Genomic DNA, 19392 nt, shown 5'->3' with positions numbered 1-19392 from the left:
TGAAAAAAATCATAACTACATGCAGGAAAATGTATACGATTAAAATTGTTATCTTCTGACCCCTATAACTTTTTTTATTTTTCTGCGTATGGGGAGGTATGAGGGCTCATTTTTGTGCCAAGATCTGAAGTTTTTAGCGGTACCATTTTTGTATTGATCGGACTTATTTTTTCATGATGTGAAGTGAAATACACTATTTTGGAATTTGGAATTTTTTTTGCCATCCTTCTGGGAAAACATCTTGTGGACAGATGAGACCAAGATAGAGCTTTTTTGTAAATCACATCATTCTTTTTACCGAAAACAGAATGAATCCTACAAAGAAAAGAACACAGTACCTACAGTGAAATATGGTGGAGGTTCAATGATGTTTTGGGGTTGTTTTGCTGCCTCTGGCACTGGGTGCCTTGAATGTGTGCAAGGCATCATGAAATCTGAGGATTCCCAATGGATTTTGGGTCGCACTGTACAGCCCAGTGTCAGAAAGCTGGGTTTGTGTCCGAGGTCTTGGGTCTTCCAGCAGGACAATGACCCCAAACATTCGTCAAAAAGCACCCAGAAATGGATGGCAACAAAGCGCTGGAGAGTTCTGAAGTGGCCAGCAATGAGTCCAGATCTAAATCCCATTGAAAACCTGTGAAGAGGTCTTAAAATTCCTGTTGAGAAAAGGCGCCCTTCCAATAAGAGAGACCTGGAGCAGTTTGCAAAGGAAGAGTGGTCCAACCATGCGGCAAACTTGCAACTCTGCAACTTTTTCATGAAAAGACACATTTCATGAATTTAGAAACTACTGCAAACTTCAGACAAAAAAAACCCCCATTAAATTACACATATATACTGGAAACATTTTGGAGATTTTTGGAGATTTTATGACCCAGTTGTCTAGGTATACCCTTGACAGGTGTCACTGTTATGAAATAATTAATGCTATTCATTTCAATGTCATCATTTCAATATTGTGGCTGATAGGTGTGCTTATAATGTAGCAAAACAGCCTCACTCTCTCCAGTCCTACATTCTGTTTGCATTCAGTCAAATGATTCAAACTAATGTGTGTGGCTTATCTATGACACCTGAACTGTTTTTACAGATATATAATACACAGGAAAACCAAACATGCTATTACACGAAACACTCGTCCACATCACGTTCAGTATGTTGTCAAAAGTATATACTGTATATAATACATGTGTCTGTCACTGGTTTTTACTGTAAAAAAGTGCAGTATACTTTATTATTTTCAGGATTCTTTATAATAAAAAGCATAATTCGCTGCTATTTTAAATGCAGTGAAAAACAGGTATACTGTCCAAACATATTTTACAAGAACACCTTTTTTTTTTTTTACATAGGTTTGTCTTTTGAAGTCTGCGAACAAAATTGATGGTACCGTTTTGTTAAAGACAAAAAAAAAAAAAACACTGCTCCCTGAAACAACTTAACCTGTTCAGGACTCCGGTCGTATGCACCTGCATCCCGAGTCCTTAAGGACGTGGGGCGTATGCACGTGGGAATTCCGGTGCCCGCCGCTAGCCGGTTGGGAACCGGACCGGGATGCCTGCTGAAATCATTCAGCAGGCACCCCGACACATTGCCCAGGGGGGTCCTGAGACCCCCCCATGTCGGCGATCGCAGAAAATCCCATGTCAATTCAGACATGCGATTTTCTGCTATTCCGGGCTGATCGGGTCTCTGGTGACCTGATCACCCGGAAAATAGCGATGATCGGAGCTGTCAGAGACAGCCCCGATCATCCTGAGGGCTAGGAGTGAGGTCACAGTGCTGCGATCTCCTCCTATCCCCTGCCATTGGTCAGAACTGATTCTGACCAATGGCAGAGCAGGACAGTGGGTTGCTATGGCAATCCCCCGTTCTGCCCACCCCTGGATGTCGAGGGGAACATGGACAGAAGATGGAGGCCGGGTACCTGCAAAGAAGATGCCTGGGGACCCCCCGATCTTCGCTGAAGACTGCTGGATCCTGGCTAAGGTAGGGAAGCGACGGTGGGGGGGGGGGGGGGGAATTGAAAGTGAAAGTAAAACGATCTTTACTGTGGCAACCACTAGGAAGGCCAAACTGCAACTCCCAGCATGCCCAGACAGCCAAAGGCTGTCTGGGCATGCTGGGAGTTGTAGTTTTGCAACATCTGGAGGGTCACATTTTGGAGACCACTGTTACAGTGGTGCCCAAACGGTAGCCCTCCAGATGTTGCCAAACTACAACTCTCAGCATGCCTGGACTGCCCAGGCATGCTGGGAGTTGTAGTTCTGTAACATCTGTCCCTTCAGATTTAGCAATTTTCATGACATTTACTTTGAAGCCCTCAAATTTTTTCAAAAAGCAAAAATATGTCCATTTTATGATGCCAACATAAAGTGGAAATATTGTATTTGTGAAGAAAAATAAAATTTATTGGGAATATCCATTTTCCTTACAAGTAGAGAGCTTCAAAGTTAGAAAAATGCAAAATTTTCATGAAATTTGGGGATTTTATCGCCGAAAATTTACCACCAAAATAAAGTAGAATATGTCACGAAAAAGCAATCTCAGAATCAGAATATTCGGTAAAAGCGTTTTCGCGTTGTTAATTCGTAAAGCGACGGTGGTCAGAATTGCGAAAAAGGGCTCAGTCCTTAAAGGGGTACTCCGCCCCTAGACATCTTATCCCCTATCCAAAGGATAGGGGATAAGATGTCAGATCGCCGAGGTCCCGCTGCTGGGGAGCCCTGGGATCCCCGCTGCGGCACCGCGGTCTCATTACAGCACAGAGCGAGTTCGCTCTGCACGTAATGATGGGCAGTACAGGGGACGGAGCATCGTTACGTCACGGCTCTGCCCCTCGTGACGTCACGGCCCGCCCCTTTCAATACAAGTCTATGGGAGGGGGCGCGGCGGTCGTCACGCCCCCTCCCATAGACTTGCATTAAGAGGACGGGCCGTGATGTCACGAGGGGCGGAGCCATGATGTCACGCTGCTCCGTCCCCCGTATCGCCCGTCATTACGCAGAGAGCGAACTCACTCTGTGCTGTAATGATAGCGCTGTGCCACAGCGGGGATCCCAGGGCTCCCCAGCAGTGGGACCGCGGTGATCTGACATCTTATCCCCTATCCTTTGGATAGGGGATAAGATGTCTAGGGGCGGAGTACCCCATTAAGGTGAAAAAGGGCTGCATCCTTAAGGGGTTAATAAAAAAAAAAGGTATTGCTTTTGAATTGTGGTTCAACAGAATCATTTTGAAAAAGAAAATAAGGAATCTAGACAGGATGGTACCCTGAACTTAATATTTTGCTGCACATCCTTTTGAGGCTGTCACTGCGATCAGACGATTTCTTTAACTCTCAAAGAGATTTCTGCAACTGTCTTCAGGTATCTTGGCCCACTCCTCTTAAAGGGGTACTCCACCCCTAGACATGGTTTTGATAAATCTCCCCCAGTGTTCTTTTTTTTTGTATACTTCATTTTTTACCTTTGAACATAAAATAGATATGACTTGCCAATAACCTCCAGTTTTGTCTCAGCAGTCCAAAAGACTTTCTCCCAGAAGCAAGCTTTTTGGCTTGTCCATATGCATTTTGGCAAATTCTAGTCTAGTTTTTTTTATGATTTGCTTTTAACAGTGGTGTCTTCCTCGGTTTTCTTCCATTACGTCCACTTTGACTCAAACAGCCAGGTGGTGCGATCTCAAACTTATGCACCTTGACCTTGGAGTTCACCTCTAATGTCTCTGGAATTTATTTTAGGCTCTTTGGTTACCAATTATATTATTTATCCCTTCAATTTGTTACTAGAATGTCGAACATACATTACAGGCATGATGTAAACGGAGCATAGCATCACTACGAAAAGATAATTCAATACAAACAGGGCGAATAACAATACTTGCAATAGTAAACCTAAATGTCTCACTGTTAAAAAGTTAAATGTTGTCATGTGAAAGCTGCAGTTGTTAAAGAAAAAGAAGAGCATGTTCTCACTGTTCTTGAGATTTTTTTGTGAACGACAAGGAAATATTTCAAGAGTAAAAGAGAATCTGGAAAACAAAAATGGAGAACAAAGGATCTTTGAGGAAGAATTCTGAAGCATGACGCATTATGTAATCACTTAATAGGTACTTTGCATTTCCAATATTTTTATGAATACACTAGGCAGCCTTGGTCAAACAAAACACAGCAATGTCAGGAACTCTAAAGGTAATGAGTTAATAAAGTGATTTTCCATAGACCTACAGGTTTAGAATAAAAACTAGATGAGATTTTCAAAGATAAAACAACAACAAAAAAGCCTTGGAACAGACCGGAACTTTCTGTAAGAACCCAGACATAAGCAAAACAAGTTTCTAATAACAAGTGGTCACTTTTTAATTTCAATTCCATTTTCACTGGGAGCTTTACACATAAAGCACATAAACACATAAACCGTAATTAATAATAACAAAGGCGAAGTTTACTATTTACCTTACCCATATTCTACCCATCTGTAGCAGCACTGCCTACGCCTAGATTCATTTTAAACAACTTTCAGGGCCCAGTTGAAATTGGCATGTTGGGAAAAAACATTCAGAGTTTACACTTTTGAGTTAATCTGTTTGGCTTTGTAGATACCACGTGTGTACACATAGTTTCAATTATTTAATATGCCATAAAGGATATGCATTTTAAAATAAAGTGGTCAACACAAGATAGAGGCTGGCGATGAGAAAAAGTCATGTACTAGTGAGTCAGGTGTCTGTGCCAGAGGGACAATACACTTACAATTTTTAACAAAGAGCTTTCTACTTTGTAGTCTTTAACCCCTTAAGGACTGAGCCCTTTTTCACCTTAAGGACTCGGCCATTTTTTGCAATTCTGACCACTGTCACTTTAAACATTAATAACTCTGGAATGCTTTTAGTTATCATTCTGATTCCGAGACTGTTTTTTCGTGACATATTCTACTTTAACTTAGTGGTAAAATTTTGTGGTAACTTGCATCCTTTCTTGGTGAAAAATCCCAAAATTTGATGAAAAATTTGAAAATTTAGCATTTTTCTAACTTTGAAGCTCTCTGCTTGTAAGGAAAATGGATATTCAAAATAATTTTTTTTTTTATTCACATATACAATATGTCTACTTTATATTTGCATCATAAAATTGATGAGTTTTTACTTTTGGAAGACATCAGAGGGCTTCAAAGTTCCGCAGCAATTTTCCAATTTTTCACAAAATTTTGAAACTCGCTTTTTTTCAGGGACCAGTTCAGGTTTGAAGTGGATTTGAAGGGTCTTCATATTAGAAATACCCCATAAATGACCCCATTATAAAAACTGCACCCCCGAAAGTATTCAAAATGACATTCAGTAAGCGTTTTAACCCTTTAGGTGTTTCACAGGAATAGCAGCAAAGTGAAGGAGAAAATACACAATCTTCATTTTTTACACTCGCTTGTTCTTGTAGACCCAATTTTTGAATTTTTGCAAGGGGTAAAAAGGAGAAAACTTTTACTTGTATTTGAAACCCAATTTCTCTCGAGTAAGGACATACCTCATATTTCTATGTTAATTGTTCGGCGGGCGCAGTAGAGGGCTCAGAAGGGAAGGAGCGTCAAATGGTTTTTGGGGGGCATGTCACCTTTAGGAAGCCCCTATGGTGCCAGAACTGCAAAAAACCCCACATGGCATACCATTTTGGAAACTAGACCCTCAGGGAACGTAACAAGGGGTAATGTGAACCTTAATACCCCACAGGTGATTCACGACTTTTGCATATGTAAAAAAAAAAATTTTTTTTACCTAAAATGCTTGGTTTCCCTAAAGTTTTACATTTTTAAAAAGGGTAATAGCAGAAAATACACCCCAAAATTTGAAGCCCAATTTCTCCCGATTCAGAAAACACCCCATATGGGGGTGAAAAGTGCTCTGCTGGCGCACTACAGGTCTCAGAAGAGAAGGAGTCACATTTGGCTTTTTGAAAGCAAATTTTGCTCTGGGGGCATGCCGCATTTAGGAAGCCCCTATGGTGCCAGGACCGCAAAAAATACCCACATGGCATACCATTTTGGAAACTAGACCCCTCGGGGAACGTAACAAGGGGTAAAGTGAACCTTAATACCCTACAGGTGTTTCACGACTTTTGCATATGTAAAAAAAAATAAAAAAATGTACCTAAAATGCTTGGTTTCCCAAAAAATTTACATTTATACAAAGGGTTAAAGCAGAAAATACCCCCCAAAATTTGAAGCCCAATTTCTCCCGATTCAGAAAACACCCCATATGGGGGTGAAAAGTGCTCTGCTGGCGCACTACAGGTCTCAGAAGAGAAGGAGTCACATTTGGCTTTTTGAAAGCAAATTTTGCTCTGGGGGCATGCCGCATTTAGGAAGCCCCTATGGTGCCAGGACCGCAAAAAATACCCACATGGCATACCATTTTGGAAACTAGACCCCTCGGGGAACGTAACAAGGGGTTAAGTGAACCTTAATACCCCACAGGCGTTTCACGACTAAAAAAATTTTTTACCTAAAATGCTTCTTTTCCCAAAAACTTTACATTTTTAAAAAGGGTAAAAGCAGAAAATACCCCCCAAAATTTGAAGCCCAATTTCTCCCGAGTACAGCGATACCCCATATGTGACCCTTAACTGTTGCCTTGAAATACGACAGGGCTCCAAAGTGAGAGCGCCATGCGCATTTGAGGCCTTAATTAGGGACTTGCATAGGGGTGGACATAGGGGTATTCCACGCCAGTGATTCCCAAACAGGGTGCCTCCAGCTGTTGTAAAACTCCCAGCATGCCTGGACAGTCAACGGCTGTCCGACAATACTGGGAGTTGTTGTTTTGCAACAGCTGGAGGCTCCGTTTTGGAAACCATGGCGTACCAGATGTTTTTCATTTTTATTAGGGAGGGGAGGGGGGTTGTATAGGGGTATGTGTATACGTAGTGTTTTTTACTTTTTATTTTATTTTTTGTGGTAGTGTAGTGTAGTGTTTTTAGGGTACAGTCGCACGGGCGGGGGTTCACAGTAGTTTATCGCTGGCAGTTTGAGCTGTTGCAGAAAATTTGCTGCAGCTCAAACTTGCAGCCCGATACCTACTGTAATCCTCCGCCCATGTGAGTGTACCCTGTACATTCACATTGGGGGGGACCTCCAGCTGTTGCAAAACTAAAACTCCCAGCATGCGCTGACAGACTGTACATGCTGAGAGTTTTAGTTTTGCAACAGCTGTAGGCACACTGGTTATGTATCACGGAGTTTGTGACCTTACTCAGTGTTTCAAAACCAGTGTGCCTCCAGCTGTTGCAAAACTACAACTCCCAGCATGTACGGTGCATGGTGTAAGGTGACTGCTGGGAGTTGTAGTTTGCAACTGCTGGAGGCACACCGGTCGTGAAACACTGAGTTAGGTAAAAAAAAAAACCTCTAAGTTTCACAACCAGTGTGCCTTCAGCTGTTGCAAAACTACAACTCTCAGCAGTCACCGACAGCAAACGGGCATGCTGGGAGTTGTAGTTATGCAACCAGCAGATGCACCACTACAACTCCCAGCATGCACTTTAGCTGTTTGTGCAAGCTGGGAGTTGTAGTTATACAACAGCTGAAGGTACACTTTTCCATAGAAATAATGTGCCTCCAGCTGTTGCAAAACCATAAGTCCCAGCATGCCCATAAGGGAATGCTGGGAGTTGTGGTGGTCTGCCTCCTGCTGTTGCATAACTACAGCTCCCAGCATGCCCTTTTTGCATGCTGGGAGCTGTTGCTAAGCAACAGCAGGAGGCTGTAACTCACCTCCTGCTGTTGCTTCATCGCTGGACTGTCCCTCGCCGCCGCCGTCGCTCCTGGGGCCCCGATCCCAACATGGACGCCGGGGATCGGGGTCCCCAGCACCCGGGGTCGTCTTCCCGCACCCGCTCACGCCCTCCGGAAGAGGGGCGGAGCGGGTGCGGGAGTGACGCCCGCAGCAGGCGCCCTGATTGGTCGGCCGGTAATCCGGCCGACGAATCAGGGCGATCGTGAGGTGGCATCAGTGCCTCCTCACCCCTGCAGGCTCTGGCTGTTCGGGGCCGTCAGAGACGGCCCCGAACAGCCAGTAATTCCGGGTCACCGGGTCACTGGAGACCCGATTGACCCGGAATCGCCGCAGATCGCTGGACTGAATTGTCCAGCGATCTGCGGCGATCGCCGACATGGGGGGGCATAATGACCCCCCTGGGCGATATGCCGGGATGCCTGCTGAACGATTTCAGCAGGCATCCGGCTCCGGTCCCCAACCGGCTAGCGGTGGGGGCCGGAATTCCCACGGGCATATGGATACGCCCTGCGTCCTTAAGGACTCGGGATGCAGGGCGTATCCATACGCCCTGCGTCCTTAAGAGGTTAATGAGTGAATATGAAGCAAACCCCTTTGTCCAAGATCAATTCTCAGGGACCAAAACAAACTTTAAAATATATTATAGTATAACACATCTAGCAATGACTTCTCATATGAAGATGTATCCATCCCTATGGCATGGCTGTTCATAAAACTTCTGTCATGCCTAGTTTTGAACATGAAACCTCAACAACATAAAACATTAAATGTGCCTTTAATGTGTTTTGCAGAATACAAAACATAAGAATAGACTCAAAAAAAAAAAAAACTTCACACACAGTTATTCTAAGAAACTTAGAAAACAGGAAATAAATGGGAACAAATGAAGGGTAGCAAATCAGATAAGAAACTTTAAAGCTTTACAAGTATTGGGACTGTGAGAAGTTTATACGAACATTATCATTGGTATAGGTGGTAGAACTGTAGCAAACAATTCTACATTCTGACTCACTGACAGATCAGGAGGAGGCACTGGTTGCATACTATTCAGTTTCTTGCATAGGGTGCTCCCATTTTGGTGGTTCAAGATGGAGTGTCAATGGGGCAAAATATTCTCCATCTTCTGCGAATATTTTTTATAATTTACTGAGAAGAGAATTTTATATTTTCTCCGACAAATTTGTGGAATATATTAATCAAAATTATCTAAATCTTGCTTTTACTGCTATCCTTTTTTTGTGGATGATGGTTTGTGTATGTGTAGGCCTGGCTGAAAGTAGTGTGATGGTGGATTGGTGTTACTTGTAGTATCCTGCTGTATCCTGACTGATGTTACTAGCGTATACAGCATGAAATGGCGGAGTTATGTCAACAGCGTAGAGCAGGAGATGGCGGACTGGTAGAAGCAGAAAGGTGGGGGTTTGAAAATGTTATAATGTTTCAATGAAGTTTTTTTCAAATTTTGAAATTAAAATTAAAATTCAATTATATGGTTCCTGAACTGGTGATGCTGACATGCTTTGGTGGTGTATGCGTAGACCTGGCTGAAACTACAGGGAGGTTGCAACAACAACCTTCAGCATGTCAGAGTGGTTTACTGGAGGAAGTCCTAGTAGTCTGCATAAAGCAGCAGGTTGAGAAAACATTAAAATTTATTAAAATTTTAGCCAGCCAAGTGACCCAGGCCTGGCTGGCTGCAGGGAGGTTGCAACAGCAATCTTCAGCATGTCAGAAAGGTTTACCCGAGGAAGTTGTAGTAGCCTGCATAAAGCAGCCGGTTGAGAAACCATTAAAATAATTTAAAATTTGGCCAGTTGCAACAGCAAACCTTCAACATGTAGTGGTTTACTGGAGGAAGTTGTAGTATCCTGCAAAATTTTGCCCCAGCCAGCCAGGCGGTCCAGGCCTGGCTGGAAGTAGCAGGTTGGCAAAAAAAAAATCTATTTTAATTTAGCCAGCAGCCTTGGCATGTGACAAATGTTCCTGATTAGCTGCCAATCCCATAGCTCTTAATCACACTGGCTTCAGAAATTGTCTTGCTGTTGTATAAAAAAGTCAGTCATTGCTTTTCGCTGCTGGTAGAGGCGGTCCAACAGGCGTAAAGTGGAGTTCCACCATGTTGGAACGTTGCAAATAAGGTGGTGTTGTGGAAGAGCGTTTTGATGTTGCAGGTGAAGCAAGCCATGTTTAAAAGCATATGAACAGTTATACCGAACGCAAATTTACCTGCACGTAGACACCACTGGCTTGACACCTGGACAAGTTGCCAAGAAACGTTTAGCACCTAGACACAGCACTTTGACGATGTTTGTGCCCTTATCGTTGACAATGTTTCCCAATTTCCACTCACGACTTGAGATCCAGTGTGAAACCTCTTGTTGCAGACAGAGCAGCAGCTCCTCCACCATGTGGAGGCTCAGCAGGTGTAACACAGCATGGCAGCGCTATATTTTGCAGCGAGTGGGGTAGGAGGAGAATGAGATACGCTCTTCCCCGTGGGGTGTAAAACAGTTGCGAGGGATCTGGAGGATCATCAGTAGCAGAAGTAGCGTTTAGCCGGCGTTGTGGGGCGTCTCGACTGTTTCACGTGGCCTTGTGGTGTCACGGTCTAACCGTATATGGAGAAGTGGATCCGCTGTCCTGTGTGGACAATGGCAGGACAGTACCAGGGAGCGGAATCTAAGGTGCCACTGGTTTTCCCCAGAGCCCGCCGCAAAGCGGGATGAACTTGCTGCGGCAGGTCGCTACCCCTGGCACGATCTGTCCACACAGGTTTACCAGATGTAACTTGGCACAGAGAATGAAGCGTAGACAGACGAAGCACGGGTCAGAAGGCTGGCTGCAAGGATGCGTAGTTGGATCCTAGGCACAAGGTCAGGAGGCAGGCAGCAAAGGAGCAAGGTCAGGTCACAAGCTGGAGGTAAGTAGGCAGGAGGCAAAGGAGCAGTCAGGTCACAAGCTGGAGGTCAGAAACACTAATATGGAATGCACACAGTAACGCTTTCTCTAGGGCACTAAGCACAAAGATCCGGCACCATGGTAGGGAGGTGCCGGACTAATATAGGTTCCACCAGCAGGGAACCAATTAAGGGCGTATCGGCCCTTTAAATCTAGTAATGCCAGCGCGTGCCCTAAGGAAGGATGGTGTGTGCGCCAGCAATGAAGAGCAGAAGACACACCGGGGGACAGAGAGAGGTGAGGGGATGCCCGGGGCGCGCATGCGGGCAACGTTCCGCATAGCGAGTCCCGGAGCCACCGAGACAGGTAGAAGGAGTGCGCTCACCGCCGGACAGAACAGCCGGAGAGTTACCCATAGCAACGCCTGGGACACGCGTGCGGGAGCATCCCGCCCCGCAATTGTCGGAGCCAGAGATAATAGGAGAGAGCCCATAACACGTAGAGACATAGTTCCTACACTAGGACCCTGGCCACGGCTTACTTTCTGTTTGCAGAGACAACATATTGCCGCGTTCTCTGCATCAGGTAAGGTGGAAAAGAAGTTCCGCACATGAGAATAATCGGACAGGGAATGCACCACCTGACCTGTGTGGTTTTTTACCGAAACCTGAACAGGCAGTAGCGCTGACATCACCTGAGCTCATCAGACCAGCAGCCCTACGCCTGTTACGTTTCACAGGTTTTTTCCCCTACCTCGGCTACGCTCTTCTTCGCTGGCACTGCCACTACCCTACTGCTCTAAACAGGTCAGCTCATGCCCAGGTGGTTCCCATGTCCTGTCCAACATCACATCATCCTCAACATCAAACTCCTTATCTTCCACGCCACTCCTCTCTGCATGGACTTCTTGGGCTCCTTGCTCCCCCTCAGCATAGCCACCTCGAAGCCTTACAGTATCTCCACCATGCCTACCAACACCAGTCCCGCTTGTGCTGGGCTCGACCACTGATTCTACTTCCACCACCTCACCAACACACTCCAAAACTTGACTGCCCCCACACAACTCCTCGTGGTTAGTGCTATCCTTCTGAGTAGTAATAGGGAGGGGGGGGGGGCAAAGCCAGAGATGAGGAAGCAAAGCTTCTAGGATGGACCTTTTCACTTCCCCATGTGATTGTAGACGTCAAGAAATCCACTTACCGGAGGCTCACCGTCATATTGTCTTCCTCCTCAGAAGTCGTATGACAGAAATATTCCAGTAAAGCCATAACATCCTGTGAAACCACATTAATTATCTTAGGCGGTGAGAACTAGGGATGGCCGACGCAGCTGCCACACCACACCTAGCTGCTGTTGCCGCTAACTGTACTAGTACTGCTAGGGACATTCCTACTGGCAGACAACATGGCGGGGGTTATCTGCCCTCTACCATATCCACAAACTTGTTTTCCAGGCATGTTTTTTTGGGGTTACTTTTATCCTTTTTAGGTAATTTTTCCACCAACCTACTTGTCAAATCTAAGCTGCAATGCTTTGAACTTTGCGTGGCAGAGATGAAAGCACAATGAGTACTGAAGGTGTTTGAGGAACAATATTAAATGCACCAGAACCATATAACACTACAGGCTAAATATGTGTAACTTTAACATGCTTTTTGCATAGCAGGGATGAAAGCACAATGGGTACTGAAGGTGTTTGTCGAACAATATTAAATGCACCACAACCGTATAACACTACAGGCTAAATACATGTAAATTCAACAGGCTTTCTAGGTGGCAGAGGAGACGGCACAATGAGTACTGAAGTTGTTTGCGGAACAATATTAAATCTACCAGAACCGTATAACACTAAAGGCTAGAATGAACGGAGTACTACTAACAGTTGCTGTTTAACCCCTTAAGGACACAGCCCATTATGACCTTAAGGACCAGAGCATTGTTTACATTTCTGAACACTGTCACTTTAAGCATTAACAACTCTGGGATGCTTTTACTTATGAATTTAATTCTGATAACTTTTTTCCTTACATATTCTATTGTATGTTAGTGGAAAATTTTCGTCAATACTTGCAACATTTCTTGGTGAAAAATTCCAAAATTTCATGGCAAAGTTGAAAAATCTGTATTTTTCTAACTTTAAAGCTCTCTGCCTGTACGGAAAATGGACATTCCAAATAAATTATATATTTATTCACATATACAATATGTCTACTTTAGGTTTGCATCATAAAGTTGACATGTTTTTACTTTTTGAAGACATTAGGGGACTTCAAAGTATAGCATCGATTTTTCAACTTTTCACGAAAATTTCAAAATCAGAATTTTTTAGGGACCAGTTCAGTTTTGAAGTGAATTTGAGTGACTTTATGCTCGAAATACCCCATAATGGAGGACTCCATTACGTAAACTGCACCTTCCAAGGTGTTCAAAATGACATTCAGAAAGTTTGCTAACCCTTTAGGTGTTTCACAGAAATAGCAGCAAGGTGGAGGAGAAAATTCAAGATCTTTGGGGGGGGGGGGGGGGGGCATGTCGCATTTAGACAGAACAGCAGAAAAAAAAAACACATGACACACTATTTGGGAAACTATACCCCTCAAGGAACATAACAAGGGGTATAGTGATCCTTAACAGCCTGCAGGTGATTGACAAACTTTTGTTAAGGTGGGACTTGAAAATGAAAAATTAGATTTTTTTCACTAAAATGCTGGTGTTACCCCGAATTTTTCATTTTTACAAGGGGTAATAGGAGAAAAAGCCCCCCAAAATTTGTAACCCCATTTCTTCTGAGTATGGAAATGCCCCATATGTGGATGTTAAGTGCTCTGCAGGTGTACAACAGGGCTCAGAAGAGAAGGAGCGCCATTGGGCTTTTGGAGAGAGAATTTGGTTGGAATAGAAGTCGGGAGCCATGTGCGTTTACAAAGCCCCCCTGCTACCTAAACAGTGGACCCCGCCATACACACACACGTGACCCTATTTCGGAAACTACACCCCTCACAGAATGTAATAAGGGGTGCAGTGAGCATTTACACTCCACTGGTGTTTGACAGATGTTTGGAATAGTGGTCTGTGCAAATGAAATTTTTTTTTTTTAATTTTCATGGCCACTGTTCAAAAAAGTCTGTCAGACACCTGTGGGGTGTAAATGCTCACTGCATCCCTTATTACATTCTGTGAGGGGTGTAGTTTTCAAAACGGGGTCACATGTGGGGGGGCCCAGTGTTCTGGCAGCATGGGGGCTTTGTAAATGTTAGTGCGCCCGCAGAGCACTTAACATCAACATATGTGGTATTTCCATACTCAGAAGAAATCGTGTTACAAATTTTGGGGGGCTTTTTTCCAATTACCCCTTGTGAAAAAGAAAAATTTGGAGTAACACAATCATTTTAGTGAAAAAAAAAAAATTTTTCATTTTCACATTCCAACTTTAATGACAATTTGTCAAACACCTATGGGGAATCAGCATGGTGCCTCCTCCACCAAAATACGACCCTACGACAGTGTTACCCAAACAGGGTGCCTCCAGCTGTTGCAAACTCCCAGCATGCCTGGACAGTCAATGGCTGTCCAGCAATACTGGGAGTTATTTTGCAACAGCTGGGGGAGATCAGTGTAAGGGTGAGTATATGCAGTGTTTTACTCTTTATTTTGTGTTAGTTTAGTGTGGTGTTTTTGGGGTACATTCACAAGGGCGGGGGATTACAGCAAGTTTCCCGCTGGGAGTTTGAGCTGCAGCAGAAAATTTTCCACAGGTCAAACTTAAAGCGGAAAAATTCACTGTAAACCCCTGCTCATGTGAATGTACCTTCACGTGGGGGGGGGGGGGGGGACCTTCAGCTGTTGCAAGAATACAACTCCCAGCATGCATTGACAGACTGTGCATGCTGGGATTTGTAGTTATGCAACAGCTGGAGGCACACTGGTTGGGAAACACTGCGGTAGTCTGTTACCCAACCAGTGTGCCTCCAGTTGTTGCAAAATTAAAACTCCCAGCATGCCCAGACAGCCGAAGGACATGCTGGGAGCTGTAGATATGCAACAACTGGAGGGAAATAGTTTGGAGACCACTGTGTAGGGGTCTCAGAACTGTGGCCCTCCAGATGTTGCAAAACTTTAACTTCAAGCATGCCCAGACTGCCCAGGCATGCTGGGAGTTGTAGTTCGGCAACATCTGAAGTTTTGCAACATATGGTCGAGGGCCACAGTTTGGAGACCACTACACAGTGGTCTCCAAACTGTTCTTCTCCAGTTGTTGCATAACTTCAATTCCCAGCATGCCCTTCGGCTGTCAATGCATGCTGGGAGTTGTAGTTTTGCAACAACATGAGGTAGGGCTGGGCAGTATGACCAAATGTGCTTCACATTTTAACTTTTGGCGGTTCAACGGTATATAACGGTATTTACTTCTCCCCCCCCCCCCCCCTCCTAAATGAATTATCAGCCCAGCGCTGCTGTCTCGATTCGGCTAGCTGGATGTGGATCCTCTGTGTCAGCGAGGGATTGGCGTGGACCGTGTCGGTGGACTGGTTCTAGGGTTGCTACTTGTTTTCACCTGGTCTTGCTGCGGCGGTAGCAACCAGGTCGTATCCACTGGCAACGGCTCAACCTCGCTGACTGCTGAGAAGGCGTGGGACAGAAGGACTAGGCAGAAGCAAGGTCAGACGTAGCAGAAGATCGGGGCAGGCGGCAAGGTTCGTAGTCTATAGAAATAGCAGGAGGTCAGGAACACAGTATGGGTAAACACAGTAGTAGCTTTCTCAAGGCACTAAGGCAACAAGATCCGGCAGGGAAGTGCAGGGGAAGTGAGGTAATATAGCCAGGGAGCAGGTGGAAGCTAATTAGACTGATTGGGCCAGGCACCAATCATTGGTGCACTGGCCCTTTAAATCTTAGAGAGCTGGCGCGCGCACGCCCTAAGGAGCGGAGCCGCGCGCGCCAGGACATGACAGCCAGAGGCCGGGACAGGTGAGTGACTTGGGATGCGATTCGGGAGCGGGCGCGTCCCGCTATGCGAATCGCATCCCCGCCGGCAGTGTCAGTGCAGCGCTCCCGGTCAGCGGGTCTGACCGGGGCGCTGCAGAGAGAGGAACGCCGCGAGCGCTCCGGGGAGGAGCAGGGACCCGGAGCGCTCGGTGTAACAGCTGCGTTGTCCCCATCGGGGTAAATACTTACATATCACCCGCAGGCGCTGCCCTCCTCGTCCTCCTGTTTGTTGCGGCCGCCGGCGCTGACACTCTATACTGTGCGGTATCCCTATGCCCGGGCTGCAAAAGATAAGCAAAATAAACTTTAACGCATGTTCTGACGTCGGCCTTACGCTCTTCCTGGGGACGGGAACGTCGGAGAGCCGTCAGCCTATCACCGGCCGCAGTGATGTTCCGCATCGGCCGGTGATAGGCGGAGCCCACTGTCATGAAAGAAGCCGGCTACTTACATGACAGTGGGCTCAGCCTATCACCGGCCGAGGTGGAACATCACTGCGGCCGGTTATAGGCTGACGGCTGTCCAACGTTTCCGTCCCCAGGATGCAGGTGAGGCCAGTACTGGACCAACAGGAGGTGAATGAAAGTTTATTTTGTTTATTTTTTGCAGCCCGGGCATAGGGATACCGAACAGTATAGAGTGTCAGCGCCGGCAGGCCGCAACAAACAGGAGGACCAGGAGGGAAGCGCTTGCGGGTGATATGTGAGTATTTACCCCAATGGGGACAGCGCAGCGCTGGGCTGATAATTCATTAATTCCCGAGGGGGAGGGGCCAAACCGGTATTGCAGTATGGGTTAAAATTCATATCATGCAGCACAAACATTTCGGTGTTCGGTATGAACCGTTATACCGCCCAGCCCTAACGTGAGGTACACTGGTGCGGAAACACTGCTGTAGTCTGTTACCTAACTCAGTGTTTCCTAACCAGTGTGCCTCCAGTTGTTACAAAATTACAACTCCCAGCATGCCCGGACAGCCGAAGGGCATGCTGGGAGTTGTAGTTATGCAACAACTGGAGGAGAACAGTTTGGAGACCATTGTGTAGTGGTCTATAAACTGTGGCCCTCCAGATGTTGCAAAACTACAACTCCAAGCATGCCCAGACTGTCCAGGCATGCTGGGAGTTGTAGTTCAGCAACATCTGAAGGGCCAGATGTTGCAGAACTAAAATACCCAGCATGCCTGGCTGTCTGGGCATGCTTTGAATTGTAGTTTTGCAACATCTGGAGGGCTACAGTATGGACACCACTGTATAGTAGTCTCCAAACTGTGCCCTTCCAGATGTTGCAAAACTACAACTCTCAGCATGCCCAGACAGTCTGCTGGGAGTTCTACAACATCTGAAGGGCCAGATGTTACAGAACTACAACTCCCAGCATGCCTGGACTGTCTGTCTGGGCATGCTGAGAGTTGTAGTTTTGCAACATCTGGAAGGGCACAGTTTGGAAACCACTACACAGTGGTCTCCAAACTGTGGCCCTCAAGATGTTGCAAAACTACAACTCCCAACATGCCTAGACAGCCAAAGTCTGTGTCGGCATGCTGGGAGTTATAGTTTGGCAACTCCTAGAAGGCAGCTGTGAAGATCACTTACCATTGATCTTCACTGCTGCCTCTGCGCCACCTCCTCCGCCTAACTGCCGCCGGTCCCACTGCTGCCTGCCACAATCGCCGGTCCCCCACCTCGATCGCCAGTCCCCCCTCACTCTGGCCCCCGCCGCTATCTTCCCACCACTCTGCCCGGACTTCCAGGGGCGGGCAGAGCAGAGGATTTCAACTTTAACCCCCCCCCCTGCCCTGCGATTGGCCGGTCAGTCCTGACCAGCTAATCATAGGGGATAGAAGGAGGTGGTACCCACCTCACTCCTATCCTTCAGGAATCGAACGGCGAATCACGGCGATCACCGACAAGGGGGGTCTCAGGACCCCCCCAGGCGATATGCCGGGATGGCTGCTGATAGATATCAGCAGCCATCCCGTTCCGATCACTGCCCCGTGTGCAGCAGTGACCGGAAATGCCAAGGGCGTACAGGTGTGCCCTATGTCATAAAAGGGGTACTCCACCCCTGGCATCTTATCCCCTATCCAAAGGATAGGGGATAAGATGTTAGATCGCCGCGGTCCCGCTGCTGGGGACCCCGGGGATCGCTGCTGCGGCACCCCGCCATCATTACTACGCAGAGCGAGTTCGCTCTGTGCGTAATGACGGGCGATACAGGGGCCGGAGCAGTGTGACGTCATGGCTCCACCCCTCAAGACATCACGGCCTGTCCCCTTAATGCAAGTCTATGGCAGGGGGCGTGGCGACCACGCCCCCTCCCATAGACTTGTATTGACAGGGGCGGGCCCTGACATCACTAGGGGCGGAGCCGTGGCGTAACGATGCTCCGGCCCCTGTATTGTCCGTCACTACGTGCAGAGCGATCTCGCTCTGTGCAGTAATGATAGAGGGGTGTTGCAGCAGCGATCCCCAGGGTCCCCAGCAGCGGGACCCCGGCTATCTGACATCTTATCCCCTATCCTTTGGATAGGGGATAAGATGTCTAGGGGCGGAGTACCCCTTTAAGTACCAGGACGTCAGGGCATACCTGTACGCCCTGTGTCCTGAAGGGGTTAAGGACACAGCAGGTATTGGTCTTGAGTCAATTTTCAAGTTTATGTTTTCATTTTTGCCTCCTCCCCTTTTAGGAACCATAACTGTTTAATTTTGCCATCCACAGAGCCATATGAGGGCTTGCTTTTGCTGACCAATTGTATTTTTGCAATAAAATGTCAGCAGGACAAAATGTTGTCAGTTTCAGAACTCTCATAGAAAATGTAATATCTAAACTTTTGTTATTGTGTAACTTTTTTGTTGGGAGAAAAATGTACCACAGGTGCCACAATACTATAACCTCTTACAAAAACAGGAAGTAAACTATGGTTGAGGAATCGATGTCTAGACCTTAGCAGTGTATATATTTGGCAACATTCCAAAACACACATATATATATATATATAAAGAAGAACAGTCACATCTTCTTACCTGTGTTGTATAGTTAATATTTGCATTTTTCTGGTGGCAGAAAGACTAAAATTAACATAAAGTAAATATTAACACTTACCATAATATTCTGTTCTTTGTTATGTAAAACATTGAAAACTCAAAAAATAATCCATCAATATGTCTGCCTAATTAAATTATCAGTCTATAATTAACACTGATCATACTCCAAGGTACCTTGCTACAATGACAAAAAAGCAACACCATTTGTAAAATTTCTGTTATTTTTTTCATAGTACAAATGCTGTAATTACAGTATCTAATGCTTGTTTTTTTTAATGTGCCCCACCTGTCAAAATTGAAGCATTTCTGGGAGACTCCTACTGGTAAACAAGGAAAACAGTTTCAACATAACCATGAAAATTGTTCTAATTATTTTTGGTAAAATGTACCCATGCTCAAAAGCTCTGCACAGAATAGGCCTCACATATAAAAGAAGGGATTTTAACGATGCAACCAATCAGATTTAAGTCATCATTTATTCAGTGTGCAATTCAGAATGGAATATATTTTTTCAGGATACCAAGAATCGAGCTCCCAGGAGCAGAATGTCTGAAAATATCGAGGTCACTTCTGACCTGTGACTTCCCTGCAGACTATCACAATCTGTCGACTGAATTGCCATAAATCACATAGACTTGTTAGGGAGTTCCGGCAACTTCCTCTTCAGATGGCGATAG

At 45.8% G+C, this 19392-nt stretch overlaps 1 protein-coding gene across 3 annotated transcripts in view; it reads right to left on the bottom strand.

Moving 5' to 3' along the window:
- The window catches only part of LOC130368872 (uncharacterized), a 192531-nt gene that overhangs the window by 146092 nt on the left and 27047 nt on the right, over positions 1 to 19392 (bottom strand). The window contains exons 2-3 of one of the 3 annotated variants that reach the window (XM_056573209.1): positions 15858 to 15949; positions 3909 to 4032 (exon numbers count right to left, since the gene is read on the bottom strand). In XM_056573209.1, the coding sequence (XP_056429184.1) occupies positions 3909 to 4032; positions 15858 to 15949 (216 nt within the window). Of the gene's footprint in view, positions 1 to 3212; positions 4033 to 15857; positions 15950 to 19392 lie in introns of those variants that run through there. The other 2 variants (XM_056573208.1, XR_008892593.1) reach the window with 2 other exon arrangements.

This window comes from Hyla sarda, chromosome 4, assembly GCF_029499605.1.
Source record: "Hyla sarda isolate aHylSar1 chromosome 4, aHylSar1.hap1, whole genome shotgun sequence".
NCBI classification, from domain to species: domain Eukaryota; kingdom Metazoa; phylum Chordata; class Amphibia; order Anura; family Hylidae; genus Hyla; species Hyla sarda.
This window is presented reverse-complemented; position numbering and strand designations above follow the sequence as displayed.